The sequence below is a fragment of the Chiloscyllium plagiosum genome, chromosome 17 (assembly GCF_004010195.1).
Source record: "Chiloscyllium plagiosum isolate BGI_BamShark_2017 chromosome 17, ASM401019v2, whole genome shotgun sequence".
Lineage (NCBI taxonomy): Eukaryota > Metazoa > Chordata > Chondrichthyes > Orectolobiformes > Hemiscylliidae > Chiloscyllium > Chiloscyllium plagiosum.
The window spans coordinates 64,888,306-64,904,980 of NC_057726.1; the positions used below are offsets into that span (position 1 = coordinate 64,888,306).

Consider the following 16,675-nt stretch of genomic DNA (forward strand, 5'->3'; position numbering starts at 1 on the left):
GGGGAGGGTAGAGAGAGGAGGGTGGGGAAGAAAGAGGGGAGGATTGAGTGTGGAATAAAGTAGAATATCCTTTATTTTGAGTGGTGTGGGTTAGATATCATGGAAATATCATGGGCTGTGGTATGAATGGCTGGAGAGATGGGGATGGCACATACTTCTTAGGTCCACACATGAGAGACAGTGTGGACTCAGACAGGAAAAGGGGTCTGACTGGGAGTCGACTCCAAAGGAAGGGGCTCTCAGTGGGGAGTGGACTCTGAGTGGGAGTGGATTAGTGGTGCTGGAAGAGCACAGCAGTTCAGGCAGCATCCAAGGACCTTCGAAATCGACGTTTCGGGCAAAAGCCCCTCATCAGGAGTGGGTCTGACTGGGAGTGGGCCAAACTGGGAATGGGTCTGACTGGGAGTGGAGTCTGATAGAGACTGGCCTCCGAGTGGGCGTGATATGTGATGGAGGAAAGCTAAGGTTGAAAGGCTCAAGGGGAGTGATTGAGTGATGCAGGGTTTGTGTCTCACTTATAGTTCTAGAGACCTGGCTTTTCTCAGCATGCTTCAGCCAGCATGTCTCCCACCCTGCTCACAAGTGTCGGTCATATAGCTTGTATATCACAGTGGACTGGTGCTGAGGGAAGTGGTCACTTTGGATGGGGAGTCCCAGTCAAGCAGCCTGCTTTGTGGGGTTAAGCTAGGCCAGACTAGGTAGGGAGAATAAGGTTCCTGTGACAATTCAGTAGCTCCACAGTCATCATTAACCGAGGCTATCACTTTGTTCTACTCAGAAGTAAAGATGTTTCCCTGCTATAGGGGAAACTTGAAAGGGTTCAGAAAAGATTGACAAGGATGTTGCCAGGGATGGAGGGTTTGAGCTATAGGGAGAGGCTGAACAGGCTGGGGCTGTTTTCCCTGGAGCGTCGGAGGCTGAGGGGTGACCTTATAGGGGTTAATAAAATCATGAGGGGTATGGATGGGGTAAGTAGACAAAGTCTTTTCCCTGGGGTGGGGGAGCCCAGAACTAAAGGGCATAGGTTTAGGGTGAGAGGGGAAAGATATAAAAGAGACCTAAGAGGCAACTTTTTCACACAGAGGGTGGCACGTGTATGGATTGAGCTGCCAGAGGAAGTGGTGGAGGCTGGTACACTTGCAACATTTAAAAGGGAAACTTGAAAGGGTTCAGAAAAGATTTACAAGGATGCTGCCAGGGTTGGAGGATTTGAGCTATAGGGAGAGGCTGGACAGGCTGGGGTTGTTTACCCTGGAGCGTCGGAGGCTGAGGGGTGACCTTACAGAGGTTTCTAAAATCTTGATGGACATGGATAGGATAAATAGACAAGGTCTTTTCCCTGGGGTGGGAGAGTCCAGAACTAGATGGTATAGGTTTAGGGTGAGAGGGGAAAGATATAAAAGGGACTTAAGGGCAACGTTTTCACACAGAGGCTGGTATGTGTATGGTATGAGCTGCCAGAGGAAGTGGTGGAGGCTGGTACACTTGCAACATTTAAAAGGCATCTGGATGGGTATATGGATAGGAAGGGTTTAGGGTGAGATGGACCAAGTGCTGGCAAACGGGACTAGATTAGGTTGGGATATCAGGTCGGCATGGACAATTTGGACCGAAGGATCTGTTTCTGCGCTGTTTCTGTTTCTACTTTCAGGGTTTAGAGAGTGTGCAAGAAGCAACAGACATGATGGTGCTGAGGAAAATTAGCAAATGTCAAACTCTTGAGATGTGTTGAAGGAATCTCCCTGAGGTATCAAAACCATCACATGGTGTCAGTAAGATTGTACTTTGTTTTACCTAGAATAGCAGTGCATCAATTTATGGATCTGCAGTGAGTGAAAAGGAACCTTAAAATACTTGAATGTTAGAATGAATAGTAATGGAAAATATTAATATGTTCCAGCAGTGGGATTGGCTACTTTATGTATGTATAATATGTGTTCATTTTTATCCCATCAGTGTGGCCCATCATTTCAAAACCACATGTCCATTCTCTAAAATTCCATGTGGAAGACAGATTAAAGCGCTTCACATTCATTCATGGAATAATGGCATTCAACAATTACGGGTGGCTCAGTGGTTAGCACTGCTGCCTCACTACACCAGGGACCCGGGTTCGATTCCAGCCTCGGGGCGACTGTCTGTGTGGGGTTTGCACGTTCTCACTGTGTCCACGTGGGTTTCCTCCCACAGTCCAAAGATGTGCCGGTCAGGGTGAATTGGCCGCGCTAAATTGCTCATACTGTTAGGTGCATTAGTCAGAGGGAAATGGGTCTGGGTGGGTTATTCTTCGGAGGGTCGGTGTGGACTGGTTGGGCTGAAGGGCCTGTTTCCACACTGTCGGGAATCAAATCTAGTCACTAAAGGCTTGGACCATGACCTGATGAGAAAAGCCTTTCAAGGCGATGGGGGGTTTTATTGACTTGGTTATTCAGGAGAACCTGGTGTTTCTTGGACTGAAGAAATTGAGTAGATTGGATAAGATTATGACTAGTTTCAGTAAGTCAGGGCAGGAAAAATGATTGGTTCAAGCTCAAGGTGGGCTCTTTGCGGCGGAGTGTAGTGTCCCTACCTCTAAGCTAGAAGCCCGAGGTCAAGTCCCACCTGCTTCAGCGGCTCCGAAAGCTTATGGTTTCAAATAAACTGGGGAGGACTACAATCCAATGTCGTGTGATTTTTTAACTTTGTCCACCCCTGTTCAACACCGGCAGCTCCACATCCTAACATACCTGAACAGGTCACTTAGAAATATCTGTGAGGGCAAGGGGACATACATTTCTGAGGAAGGGTCACTCGACACCAAACGTTAACTCTGATGTCTCTTCATAGATGCTGCCAGACGTGCTGAAACTTCCCAGTAACCTCTGCTTTTGTGACATAAATTTACATGCTTGGCATGTAAGGAAGAACGTTTCTATAACCCAGTAGTGACGACAATAACTCATTGATGGTGGAAGGAGAGACAATGATTTCAAAATAGGATTGCACAGACTGTAAAAGGTATAGGGGTAGAGTAGGTGAATGGGGCAGACTGGCTTTGTTGTATAAAGTTGATTCAGTTAACATTGGTTATTTTCAATATTGTTAGAATAGTGTAAATATAGTTATTTCATGGTGTGACTTTCAGTTTAGCATTGTTCTACAGACTTCTTGCCTCCTCTAAGGTTCTTGCTTCCAATCCCACACTAAGTCCCGCTGCAACACCTTCAGTCCCTGCCCCTGTTCTCAGTGCGTCACCTCTACCCCTATACCCAGTACCCACATTCTTTGACTCCTGTTCTGAACTTGCACCGAAGCCTATGCTCCACCTGGTGGCAGAGGTTAGTTGGTGCAAGTAGAGCTGCCTGTACTGACCACCTTGTGCCATTAGGTGGAGGCTGGTCGATTCACCTTCCTCAGATGGGTTGAATTTTAACACTTATGGTGATGACATTTGCATTCTATGGTTTTATGGTTATTTCATTTTTCAGGTTACTTCAGTTTTAAATGTAAGGCGCTAGGAATGTGCCCCATCAGTAGAAGCAGTGAAGTGGTGGTCACTGAATCCATAATGCAAGCTTGAGAAAACTATACCCCATTTTCTGTTCTGGCGTTTGAACAGACTGTAGGACGCAACATTATGTTCCACAACTTGAGAGCATCACTTTTCGATTACAACTTCCCTGTCCCACCCTGCAGTCGTGTACATTATTCACTGTCCAGATTAGAGTGATGCCGGGAAAGCACAGCAGGTCAGGCAGCATCCGAGGAGCAGGAAAATAGACGTTTCGGGCAAAAGAATCCTGATGAAGGGCTTTTGCCCGAAATGTCGATTTTCCTGCTCCTCGGATGCTGCCTGACCTCCTGTGCTTTTCCAGCACCACTCTAATCTGGACTCTGATTTCCAGCATCTGCAGTCCTCACTTTTGCCCTATTATTAGCTGTCAACTCAGCGGACCCATTTTCTGCCTTTCACCCCTATTATCAACACCTATTTCCCATCTCAATCATGTTTTTTTATTTTTCAACCGTCATTAGCCCATCCTTTATCTTTTGCACTGGGCACATACACCATCTGTACCACCTGCTCTTCCACTCACCTCTGACAACAGCAAGGAAAAACCCCACCATTTTCCAGCCCCTTTCAGTTCTGAAGCAGAGTTGTATCAGAAGGGAAATGCAGACTCAGTTTCTCTCCCTATGGGTGCTGCCAGACCTGCCGAGTTTCTCCAGCACTTCCTGTTTTATTGTTGTAATCCAGGTGGTAGACAGTTTTGTCCAGCGATTTACATGGACTGCCTGTTATGATATGGTCAAGTGTCTTGGTGAGATTAAAAAGGCAATATCTACCGGTCAGTCCAGTGTCAAACAAAGTGATCCAGAGGATGAGGTATGATTTTTAGCTTCTCAAAGTATTCTTTTATGACTCATTGGTACTCCAAGGGACCTTTCAACATCCCATTGCCATCATCTGGCTTCTCCCTTCCCTGACCAACGTCAGCTCCGCAATATCCCCGTAGGCTACTCCCATCAGCACTTAATGTTCATCTGAGACCTGGCGGGCTCTCTTCCCAATTCCCAGGCCTCAGCAATCTGCCTTGACCTGATTCTCTCAGGCTTGGGACTGGGAGATAGAAATGTGCAATAGTGTGAGCGTTGGCTAGATCTCATTCCGTTCGTGTTCTCTATATCAATCAGCATCATGTATCGACCATCAGTCTATGTGTTCCTCTGTAAGCACTACACGACCAACTTTACTTCATTAAAGACACATAAATGCATTTTCTTTTGAGTTTTAAAACTCAAAAAGTGACAAGCTGTTCACTTCTTGAGGATAATAAGGCTGACATCTTGTGCTATTTGTGTGTTAATTCATGTATATTATCTAGTCAGTAACACGTTGTTGAACCCATTCTCAAGCAGTCACAGGGGAAACATGTCAGACATGTTGAAGCATTTTTGATCTAAAATGTCAGAGGAGATTGTTGCTTCAGAATAAAAGTTTTTTTTTAATTTCAGCCTTTCTGTGAAAGCGCTGTGTCCTTGTTCATCTTTTTAAATCTTTGTTCTGGCTGAGTGCATCTTCCAACCCCTCCCCGCCTTCCCATCCCAACACAGCACTCATTCACAGAAGAGGTAGTGCATGTTTTAATACAGTAGTGACTGAGTGCAGGGGAACGTGGTCACTGTGCGGCCCAGTGAGTAAAGGCATCAAGGAGCACAGTGCCAGTGGTACCCCCATGGTCTCCTTGACTTTTCTCAACCTTCTTGCCTGCTGCATTGACAGGTTGCTGCCCATCATGGTCAGCACTCAAATACAGAAAAATTTATAAAATCATGAGGGGCATGGATAGGGTAAATAGACAAGGTCTTTTCCCTGGGGTGGGGGAGTCCAGAACTAGAGGGCATAGGTTTAGGGTGAGAGGGGAAAGATATAAAAGGGACCTAAGGGGCAACTTTTTCACACTGAGGGTGGTACGTGTATGGAATGAGCTGCCAAGGGACGTGGTGGAGGCTGGTACAATTGCGACATTTAAAAGGCATCTTGGTGGGTATATGAATAGGAAGGGTTTGGAGAGATATGGGCCCAGTGCTGGCAAATGGGACTAGATTAGGTTATGATATGTTTATCAGCATGGACGAGTTGGACTGAAGGGTCTGTTTTCGTGCTGTACAGCTCAAGACTCTAAGAGGTTTAGAACAAAGACCATGAGGAACTGCTTCGATGATCAGTTGCGCGTCTGCGTGAGACATTCCCAGGTGAAAGTGAGGACTGCAGATGCTGGAGATTAGAGAGTGGTGCTGGAAAAGCACAGCAGGTCAGGCAGCATCCGAGGAGCAGGAGACTCGACCCTTTTGGGCAAAAGCCCCTCATCAGGAATTCCTAGATATGGTATTTGGGGATGAAACCAGGATGAGGGATTGATCAACTGAGCCAGTGGGCCGAGGAGCAGCAGATAGAGCTTAATTTAGATAAAGGCGAGGTGTTGCATTTTGGTGAGGTAAAGCAGGGACAGGACGTACACAGTTAATTGTCGGGCTTGGGGAGTGTTGTTGAACAGAGGGACCTAAGGGTGTAAGTATCCCTTGGAAAGTGGCGTCACAGGTAGACAGGGTGGTGAAGAAGACATTTGGCATGCTTGCCTTCATCGGTCAGAGCATTAAATACAGTTGTGATGCCGAGTTACAGCTGTACAAGACATTGGTGAGGCCATATTTAGAGTACTGTGTTGCAATTCAGGTCACCCTGCGACGGAAAGATGTTATTAAACTGGAAAGGGTGCAAAAAGGACTTACAAGGATGTTACTGAGACGCGAGGGTTTGAGTTATAAGAAGAGGCTCGTTAGGCTGGGACTTCTTTCCCTGGAACTTTGGAGGCTGAGGTATGATGTTATCGAGGTTTATAAAATCATGAGGGGCGTAGATACGGTAAATATGCGCGATCTCTTTCACAGGGTAGGGGAGACCAAAACTAGAGGGCATAAGTTTAAAGTGGGAGGGGAAGGATTTAAAAGGGACCTGAGGGGCAACCTTTTCACACCAGAGAATGGTGCGCGTGTGGAAGGAGCTGCCAGAGGAAGTGGTGGAGTCTGGTACAATTACAGCATTTAAAAGGCACTTGGATGGGTATATGGATAGGAAAGGTTTCGAGGGAGATGGGCCAAATACAGCCAAATGGGCCTAGTTCAGTTTAGGAAACCTGATCAGCATGGACGAGTTGGGCCGAAGGGTCTACTTCCATGCTTGAGGTGTGGAGAGGAAGAGGGAAACATCTTGTCTTCAGATAGCATCTGTTCACATACTTGGGATGTGCCAGAGGGCTCAATAAATACTTTACATGCATTGTCACTTTGGGAACAATTGCAGTTAACGTGCAGACATTAAACTCCTGCAAATGGATAAAGACTGGATTGTCGGGTTTTAATAACATGAGTTGAGGGATAAACTTGGCCAGGGCACTGAGGAGAACGCACCTTCTGCTTTATGGAAGAGTGCTGTCTCAACATCCAAAGGAGAGGGCGGTTTACTATCCCATCTGAGAGAGAGAGAGAGAGAGCGAGAGAGTACATGTGGCAGAGTCGCATTTCCTCAGTGCTGCACTGGGAATGCCTGTTGAGGTGGGGGTGGGGGGATGCCAGAGATGGCAAGCATTGAGAAGCTGTTTCTTTGATGGTGTGACGGGTACAGCTGGTCATGGGTAACCATGCCTGGCACAGGACACTATCTTTAAGTAGATCTCACACCTGGCAGTTTTGTTTCATTGACTTCTTGGCTTACCTCCGTTCCAAGTTGCTAAGAGAACACGTCATTGACCGATAAAGATAACCCTACTTTCCTGTGTGCCCGACCTCCTGAGTGTATCCGGAATATTATGCATTTGTTTCAGTGATCTGGAATCGCTTCCCTGTAATCAGTATATGTGTGTGGTCTCTAACCCCATAGCTAATGGGAAAGCCACAGGTTCCTTGCCTCTGATATAAATCCACACGATATGGAGAGAGACTCTGTGAAAGCTTTAGAGACAAAAGGAACTGTCTCATTTTCAGCTGTCCAGTGGAACTCAATGTCACGGACTGTGCTTGAAGTGGGAGTGAGTTCAGAACCAAGCTATAGGCATGATAACCAATCTGTTCTTATCGCTGTGTCACATCCCTGATGGGAAAGATGCACTGAAAATAGATTCTCAGTATTTCACAAGTCATCACAAATGTATAAATGACCAACTCAATGAAGGGCCTGTTTCCACACTGTAATGTAATCTAATCTAATCTAATCCCTGATGGGAAAGATGCACTGAAAATAGATTCTCAGTATTTCACAAGTCATCACAAATGTATAAATGACCAACTCAATGGGGAAAGCCATGGTCTAGAGGTATTATTGCTAGGCTGTTGCTCAAAACGTCGATTCTCCTGCTCCTCAGATGCTGCCTGACTGGCTGTGCTTTTCCAGCACCACACTCTTGACTGTTAATACAGACACCTCTGGGGACCAGGGCTCGAATCCCACCACGGCAGATGGTGGAATTCGAATTCAATTTTTTTTAAAAAATCTGGAATTAAGAATCTACTGATGACCATGGAACCATTACCGGTCATCAGAAAAACCCATCTGCCCCTCAGCAAATCTGCCATCCTCACCTGGTCTGGCCTACATGTGACTCCAGACCCACAGCAATGCGGTTGACTCTCAACTGCCCTCTGAAATGGCCGAGGAAGCCACTCAGTTGCAACAGGCGCTACAAAGTCTCGAAGAAATGAAACCAGATGGATCACCTGGCATTGACCTTGGCACCGTAAAAGATAATGGCAGAAACAGCCCGGCAAAAGTCTTCCTTACTAACGTCTGGGGGCCAGTACCAAAACTGGGAGAGCTGCCTCACAGACTAATCAACCAACAGCCTGACATAGTCATACTTATGGAATCATACCTTACAGCCAATGTCCCTGACTCCACCATCACCATCCCTGGATATGTCCTGTCCCACTGGCAGGGCAGGCCCAGCGGAGATGGCGGCACAGTGGGATACAGTTAGGGGTGAGTTGCCCTGGGAGTCCTCAACATTGATACCGAGCCCCATGGAGGGACAAGGAAACCGCCTGCTGATTACCACATACCGTCCTACCTCAGCTGATGGATCTGTATTCCTCCACATTGAACAACACTTGGAGGAAGTATTGAGGGTGGCAAGGGTGGAAAACGTACTCTGGGTGGGGGGTTTCAATGCCCATCACTAACAGCAGCATGATAGCAGTACTGCTGATCGGGTCCTAAAGACTGGGTCTGCAGCAAGTGGTGAGGGAACCAACTAGAGGGGAAAACATACTCGACCTCAAACTTACCAATCTGTCGGCTGCAGGTGCATCTGTCTATGACAGTATTGGTAAGAGTGAACACCACACAATCCTTGTGGAGACCAACAACCCTCTTGAGAATATCCTGCATTGTGCTGTGTGGCACCTATCACCGTGCTAAATGGGACAGACTTTGAACAGATCGAGCAACTCAAGCCTGGGCACCCATGAGGCACTGTGGGCCATTAACAGCAGCAGAGCTGTACTCCAGCACAATCTGTAACCTCGTGGCCCACCATATCCCCCACTCAACCATTACCATCCAGCCAGGGGATCATCCCTGGTTCAATGGGGAGTGCAGGAGGGCATGCCAGCAGCAGCACCAAGTATACCTGAGAATGAGGGGTCAACCTGGTGAAGCTACCAAACAGGACCACCTGTATCCCAAACAGCATAAGCAGTAAATCAGAGACACAGTTAAGGGATCCCACAACCAATGGATCAGATCTAAGCTCTGCAGTCCTGCCATGTCCAGCTCTGAATGGTGGTGGACAATGAAACAACTCACTGGAGGAAGAGGCTCCACAAATATCGCCATCCTCAGTCATGGAGGAGTCAAGAGCAAAAGATAAGGCTGGATGGTTTGCAGCAATCTTCAGCCAGCAGTGTCGAGTGGATCATCCATCTCACTCTCCTCCAGTGGTCCCCAGCATTTCGGATTCCAGTCTTCAGCCAAGGTCTGAAGTCACACGACACAGATTTATTTGAAATCACAAGTTTTCAGAGCGCCGCTCCTTCGTCAGGACTCTTCACTATAACCTGGTGTCGTGAGATTTCTGACCTTGTCCCCTCCATCCAACATAGGCGCCTCGACATCAAGGCTTCAGCCAGTTCGATTCACTCCACGTGTTGTCAAGAAGTCGTTGGAGCCTCTGGACACTGTCAAGGCTATGAGCCCTGACAGCATTACAGCAGTTATACTGAAGACTTGTTCTCCAGAACGTGCCGCTTCCCTCACCAAGCTGTCCCAGTACGATTACAACACTGGTATCTACTCAGCATTGTGGGAAATTGCCCATGTACGTCCTGTGCATAAAAAGCAGGACAAACCCAACCCAATAATTCCCGCCCCAGCAATCTATTTTCGATCATTAGGAAAGTGATGGAAGGTGTCATCAACAGTGTCATCAAGCAGCACCTGCTCAGCATTAACCTGCTCAGTGACCCCCAGTTTGGGCTCCCCCAGGGTCACTCAGCTCCTGACCTCATTACAGCCTTGGGTTCAAACATGGACAAGAGAGCTGAACACCAGAGGGGAGGGGAGAGGGACAGCTCTTGACATTAAGGCTGCAAGAAACCCTAGCAAAACTGGAATCAATGGATATTGGGGGCAAACTCTCCACTGGTTGGAGTCATATGAGGAATGTTTGAGGATTCTGGGACTATACTTGATGGAGTTTAGAAGGATGAGGGGGGATCTAATTGAAACTTACAGAATACTGAATGGCCTGGAGAGAGTGAATGTTTGCAAGATGTTTTCATTGGTAGGAGAGACTAGGACCCAAGGGCACAGCCTTAGAGTAAAGGGAAGACTTTCAGAATGGAGATAAGGAGACACTTCTTCAGCCAGAGAGCGGTGAATCTATGGAATTCACTGCCCAGAAGGCTGTGGGGGCCAGGTCATTAAGTATATTTAAGATGGCGATTGATAAGTCCTTGATTGTCAAGGGGATCAAGGATTACGGGGACAAAGCTGGAGAATGGGGTTGAGAAAGTTATCAGCCATGATTGAAAGGTGGAGCAGATTGAATGGGCTGAATGGCCTAATTTCTGCCCCTATGTCTTATGGTTTTATACCTGGCACATAGAATGATGGCCGTGATTGACGGAGGTCTGTCATCTCAGCTCCAGGACATCTCTGAGGGAGTTCCTCAGGGTAGTGTCCTAGGCGCCACCATTTTCAGCTGCTTCACCAATGGCATTCCCTCCATCACTGAATTGTCCACCATCAACATCCTGGGAGTTGCCACTGACCAGAAACTCAACTGGACTCACCACATAAACAAAGTGGCTTCAGGAAGAGGTCAGAAGCTAGGGATACTGTGGTAAGCAACTCACCTCCTGACTCCCCAAAGCCTGTCCACCATCTACAAGGCACAAGTCAGGAGTATGTTGGAATACTCCCCACCTGCCTGGGTGGGTGCAGCTCCAACAGCACTCAAGAAGCTTGACACCATCCAGGACAAAGCAGCCTATTGATTGTCATCACAGCCAGAAACATCCACTCCGTCCACCACTGACGCTCAGTAGCGGCAGTGTGTACTATCTACAAGATGCACTGCCGAAATTCATGGTGGTGCCGGCGAGTGTGATCTGGGCGTTTTCTATTCCTTTTGGTTCCGTTGGCATCAACCGCTTTCTCTCCGGCGGCAACTCACCACTCACTGGCTGCAGAACACTCTCACCTCAGCCCTACATGGTCTGTCCTGTGTGCTCCACACAGTGACCCCTGGTTCCGGACGAGGAGAAAGTGAGGACTGCAGATGTTGGAGATCAGAGTCGATTGCGTGATGCTGGAAAAGCCACAGCCGGTCAGGCAGCATCCGAGGAGCAGGAGAATCAACACTTTGGGCATAAGCCCTTCATTAGGAATGAGCCTGATGAAGGCCTTATGCCCGAAACCTCCATCCTCCTGCTCCTCGGATGCTGCCTGACCTGCTGTGGCTTTTCCAGCAACACACTCGCGACCCTGCCCAGTCACTGGGAATATCTTCCCTGAGTTTACCCTGTCCAATCCTCATTCTTGTCAACTGCAGTGCATTTAGTTCCAATCGATAGACTAATCCAGACCTTAAGGTGCCCAAGAGTACAGCTCCCCAGACAACGCTGGCTAAAATCCTGGGAATACAATCAGGTGAGCAGTGTATCATTGGTGCCTGAAGGTGCAGCTTAGCTGCTCCTCGGAGCTCTGTGCGGAGGCTGGGAGTACTGGAGCAGCAAATCACATGATGAATCTCGTGGCAATCATGAAATTTCACATGATCTGCCATGGGACATCAGACCACACCACATCACTTACCCTCATTAGAGCAGCTTCTTTCACAGTCATTCATTCATTTGCCGTTCACTTGGATTTTAAGTGACAATTTTCCTTTGTGTGTGCTGGGCTATTGGGTGATGTTAAAAGCTGAAATTATCCAAACAGTAGCTTTTATATTTTGGGCCTCCGTGAAGCCAATTATTCTCCTGTTGTGTGAGGTTAAAGCAGCATCCACTTCACTCCCAGCAATTAGCCGTGAACACTGCTGAGATGAACGATGAGACAGTGTGTTTTTGTTTGGTTGGTTTCTTTAATGTTGATCAAAGTATCTTGCTTATCCTCAAGAGAAAACTAGCCAAAGAACTGCGAATGCTGGAAATTAGGAACAAAACCAGAAACTGCTGGAGAAACTCAGTATCTGTGGAGAGTGGAAGCAGCGTTTACGTTTTGGGTCCCTACCTTCAGAACATATCCTCACACGTTGCCCACTTGAAACTGACTGCCTTTGTATACGCTCAAGTGAAGCAACCCGAAGTTGAGGGGGGGGGGGGGGGGGGGGGGGGGGGGGGGGTCAAGGCTTCGAGTGGGTTTGCAATTGGAAATGTTGGGGCCAACACAGCAATGGCAGCTGTGCCCCTGCCCCCTGCTCTAACAGGCCCCTGTACTCTTTCAGCCTTATCCCCCCAACATCAACACCAAGAGGACATTCAGCAGCCCATTTCAATATTGAGTAGCTGATCGATATCATAGCTCCATACATGTCCCTTAATAATCTTTCAGTCGATCATAATTTTCAATCTCCCGTACCTTTAACTTACTTTTGGGTGAGGAGAAGTCTCATATCCCTGTGGACGTGATCTGATTAGATTCCCTACAATGTGGGAACAGGCCCTTCAGCCCAATACGTCCACACCGACCCTCCAAAGAGTAACCAGACCCATTCCCCTACATTTACCCCCACTAATGCACCTAACACGACAGGAAATTTAGCATGGCCAATTCACCTGAGCTGCACATCTTTGGATTGTGGGAGGAATCCGGAGCACCCGGAGGAAGCCTACGCAGACACAGGGAGAATGTGCAAACTCCACACAGACAGTTGCCTGAGGTGGGAATTGAACCCGGATCCCTGGTGCTGTGAGGCAGCCGTGTTAACCACTGAGCCACCGTGCCACCCCGTGTTTGGATTTCCAGAAGTCCTTTGGCATGGTGGTGCACAGGAGGCTACTAAATAGGGTCCATGCTGTTAAGTGCATGGATAGAGGATTGGTTGACTGGCAGAAAACAGAGAGTTGGGATAAAGTTTTTTTTTCAAGATGGCAGCTGGTGACTAATGGAGTTCTACAGGGGAGAGCATTCAGACCACAATCATTCACGTTGTACTTTAACAATCTGACAAAGGAACTGAGGGGACGGTTGCTAAGTTTTCAGATGAATCAAAGGTGGTTGGAAGGGCAGGTAGTGTTGAGGAAGTGCGGAAGCTGCAGAAGAATTTGGACCAGCTATGAGAGCCAAGGTTGTGAGAGAGAACTCACAGATCAGTGAATGACAAACTTAGATAGACCTATGGCAAAGATGTTCATTTTTTATACAGTTATAGAGTCATACAGCACAGAAGCAGACCCTTCGGTCCAACCAGTTAATGCTGAACATAATCCCAAGCTAAGAAGTGGCAGATGGAACACAATGTGGGAAAATGTGAGGTTATGCACTTTTACAGAAGAATAGAGGTGTAGACTGTTTGCTAATCTGAACCACAAAGGGACTTAGGTGTCCCAGTTCAGGGCTCTGTTAAGGCTGGGACACAGGTTAAGTTGGCAGTTAGGAAGGCAAATGTAATGTTAGTATTCATTTCAAGGAGGGTAGAATACAAGCACAGAGATGCTGTGGCTGTATAATGCCGTGGGCAGACTGCATTTGGAATATTCAGTGGTTTGGGCTCCATATCTAAGGAAGGCATTGGAGGGGTCGAGAGCATGTTTACAAGAACGATTTCAGAGATGAAAGTCTGGAGGAGTGATTGAGGACGCTGGGTCTGTATGCGATGGAGTTGAGAAGGATGAGGAGGGAACATCACTGAAACTTACACAGATGGAGTGGTGAAGATGTTCCCACGAACAGGATAGACTCAGATCCGAGGGCACAGCCTCAGAGTGAAGGGGTGACCCTTTAGAACAGAGATGAATTTCTTCAGCCAGAGGGTGGGCAATCTGTGGAACTCGTTGCCGCAGAGAGACCTAGTCATTGGGTATATTTAAGATAGGTAGGTTCTTCATTAGTAAGAGGATCAAGCAATGTGGGGAGAAGGCAGGAGAATGGGGGTTAAAAACATCTCAACCAGGAATGAATGGTGGAGCAGACTCAATGGTGTAATTCAGCTCCTACATCTGATAGCCTTATGGTTTAATGCTACGCCCTCTTGTTCTGGACTCACCCACCAGAGGAAACAGTTTCTCGCGATGTTGCCTTATCTTTTAAGCATCATCATCTTCCCCAAACAGCATCGTCAATTCATTGCCATAGCTTTACTCTGAGGTAGGGGGAAGGGCTACATCCCGAGGCTGTCATGACTGGAACAGGGATCGGACCCTGCTCAGTTGGTTTTGTTCAGAGCTACACTTTCGCCATCTGAGTGAGCCAGCTCACCCAAAATCATATGTCGATTAGATCTCTCATTCTTCTTCTTTACATGACGATGTACAAATCTAAGCGTAACTTGACTGTTTTTCAGTCCCAGTGCTGAATTATTACTGTACTCTTTCCATGTCATTGCTGAAAAATATAATCTATTGACATTAATTCTTCAAGATATCAATAAAGGCAGGGCTGTGAGAGAGAAAGTGAGGGCTGCAGATGCTGGAGATCAGAGCTGAAAATGTGTTGCTGGAAAAGCGCAGCAGGTCAGGGAGCATCCAAGGAGCAGGAGAATCGACGTTTCGGGCATTAGCCTTCATTCCTGAAGAAGGGCTCATGCCCAAAACGTCGATTCTCCTGCTCCTTTGGATGCTGCCTGACCTGCTGCGCTTTTCCAGCACCACATTTTCAGCTGTGAGAGAGAACTCCCAGATCAGTGAATGGCAAAATTAAATAGACCTATGTTCGTTTTTTATATAGTTATAGAGTCATACAGCATGGAAATAGACTCTTCGGTCCAACCAGTTCATGCTGACCATAATTCCAAGCTAAACTCGTCCCACCTGCCTGCTCCTGGCTCATATCCACATTGTCAACAACAGCAACTTGGGATTCATTGCACCTTCAGATAGGAATATACCCGAGGCGCATCACAGGGGTGGTGCCAAACAAAATTTGACACGAGACCATACATATGGGTCAAAAACTGGGTCAAAGTGATTGGTTAGAAGGACTTTTAAATGAGAAGAGAGAGGCAGAATGGTTTAAGGAGTCAATTCAGGAGGTTATGGTCTTTGCAATTCAGGCATGTCTGTCAACAGCGGGAGATGTAAAATCGATGGGTACAGGAGAGTCAGGAATTGGAGGTGTGCTGATATCTTCAAGGATTGGAGGATGTTACAGAGATAGGGAGGTATGAGGCTGTGGAAGAAATTAAAATGAGAATAGGATATTAAAGCTGAGACATTGGGTAATCAGGAGTCATAAAGATCATCAAGCAGGACTTGGAGCCAGTTCGCTCAGACACGATGTGAATGTGTTTAGTTACAAAAGAAATATCTGTCACACGCATTCCTTTTAAAATCCCTTCTCTTCCCGTTTGCTTCATATTTCTTTTCCCGTAACCTCTCCCCTCTTTTGTGACCTAGTTCTCTTTCTATCTAGACTGTCCGTCTTTGCAATATCTGAGTATTTTCTTGTGCGACGATAGAAGCAGGGCTATCCCAGTATCCAATGCGGTCATGAAAGCCCTCTATCGAAACTTGAGTTTCAATGGAGAATTTGTAATTTCATGTGTGGGGGAAGCAAGTGGGAGGGCCAGAATGTGACCTCAAGCACATCAAATGTGTGAGGACTGAAGGGCAGTTCAAACACGCATTAGGGCAGAGATCCAGAGAAACATTCTTCCTACGATCAACACGACCCAAAAAAAAAAGATGCCAGCAGACAGCATTTGGTCAAATGCTGGTTAGGAACAGACTGATCCGAAATGGTTGACAAGTTGACCCTAGAGCAGCCACTGTGCTCTTGGTATGCGATGTGGAAGTTGCACAGTGTAATTAGCTGGTATGTAAATGGTTTATGTTGCTTGAATATTGTTCCATTTTCAGGTACTCTGTATCAATCAATTCACATAATACATTACAGCTTCCTGATTGATCCTGCTAACCCCGCAGTGGTCAAGGTAATCCACTATAAGGCTGGGGACAGACCTAACGTGTATCTCATTGTACAACCACGGGTCAGCGGGGACCCAGACCTCCGTTCTGACTCAGCTTGTTCTGCGCTCTGCCCGCGTTCCGTGACTCAGCATTATTTTCGTTCCGCAGGATGTACGACTACCACAGGGTCCCCCAGCCAAGCCGGGCAGTACCAGCTGTCAAGCGCCAGCGGGTCATGGTCTCCGTTCCCCGGAGAAGCAAGGGCAGCTTCCCCGTCAAGAGTGGACCAAGGTCAAGTTCCGGCCCGACCCCATCAGCTGGGACAAAATGTAAGGGCAATCTGTTTGAATTCTTCCCGTGTAATGGCTGTGAAGAGAATTAGCCTGTTCTAGGGCACGGACCAAACTGTGAGGCCAGGATTCATCATCGGAGAACATCCAATAAAAATTAAAATATACCGTGACAGGCAGCTGGGAGAGTGAGGGGGTGGGAGAATGTAAATAGAGAGCAGCGACATCAGCAACTGGGGAATTACTAGGAGGGAGAGGACAAGGATGCGGGAGAATAA

The 16,675-nt window shown here is 47.3% G+C and overlaps 1 protein-coding gene across 4 annotated transcripts in view; it reads left to right on the forward strand.

Annotated features, from left to right (window-relative positions):
- Positions 1-16,675, forward strand: part of LOC122558575 (RNA-binding Raly-like protein) — a 949,610-nt gene that overhangs the window by 887,358 nt on the left and 45,577 nt on the right. For all 4 annotated transcript variants that reach the window (XM_043707325.1, XM_043707327.1, XM_043707326.1 and 1 more), the window contains one exon: positions 16,276-16,436. In XM_043707325.1, the coding sequence (XP_043563260.1) occupies positions 16,276-16,436 (161 nt within the window). The remainder of the gene's footprint in view (positions 1-16,275; positions 16,437-16,675) is intronic.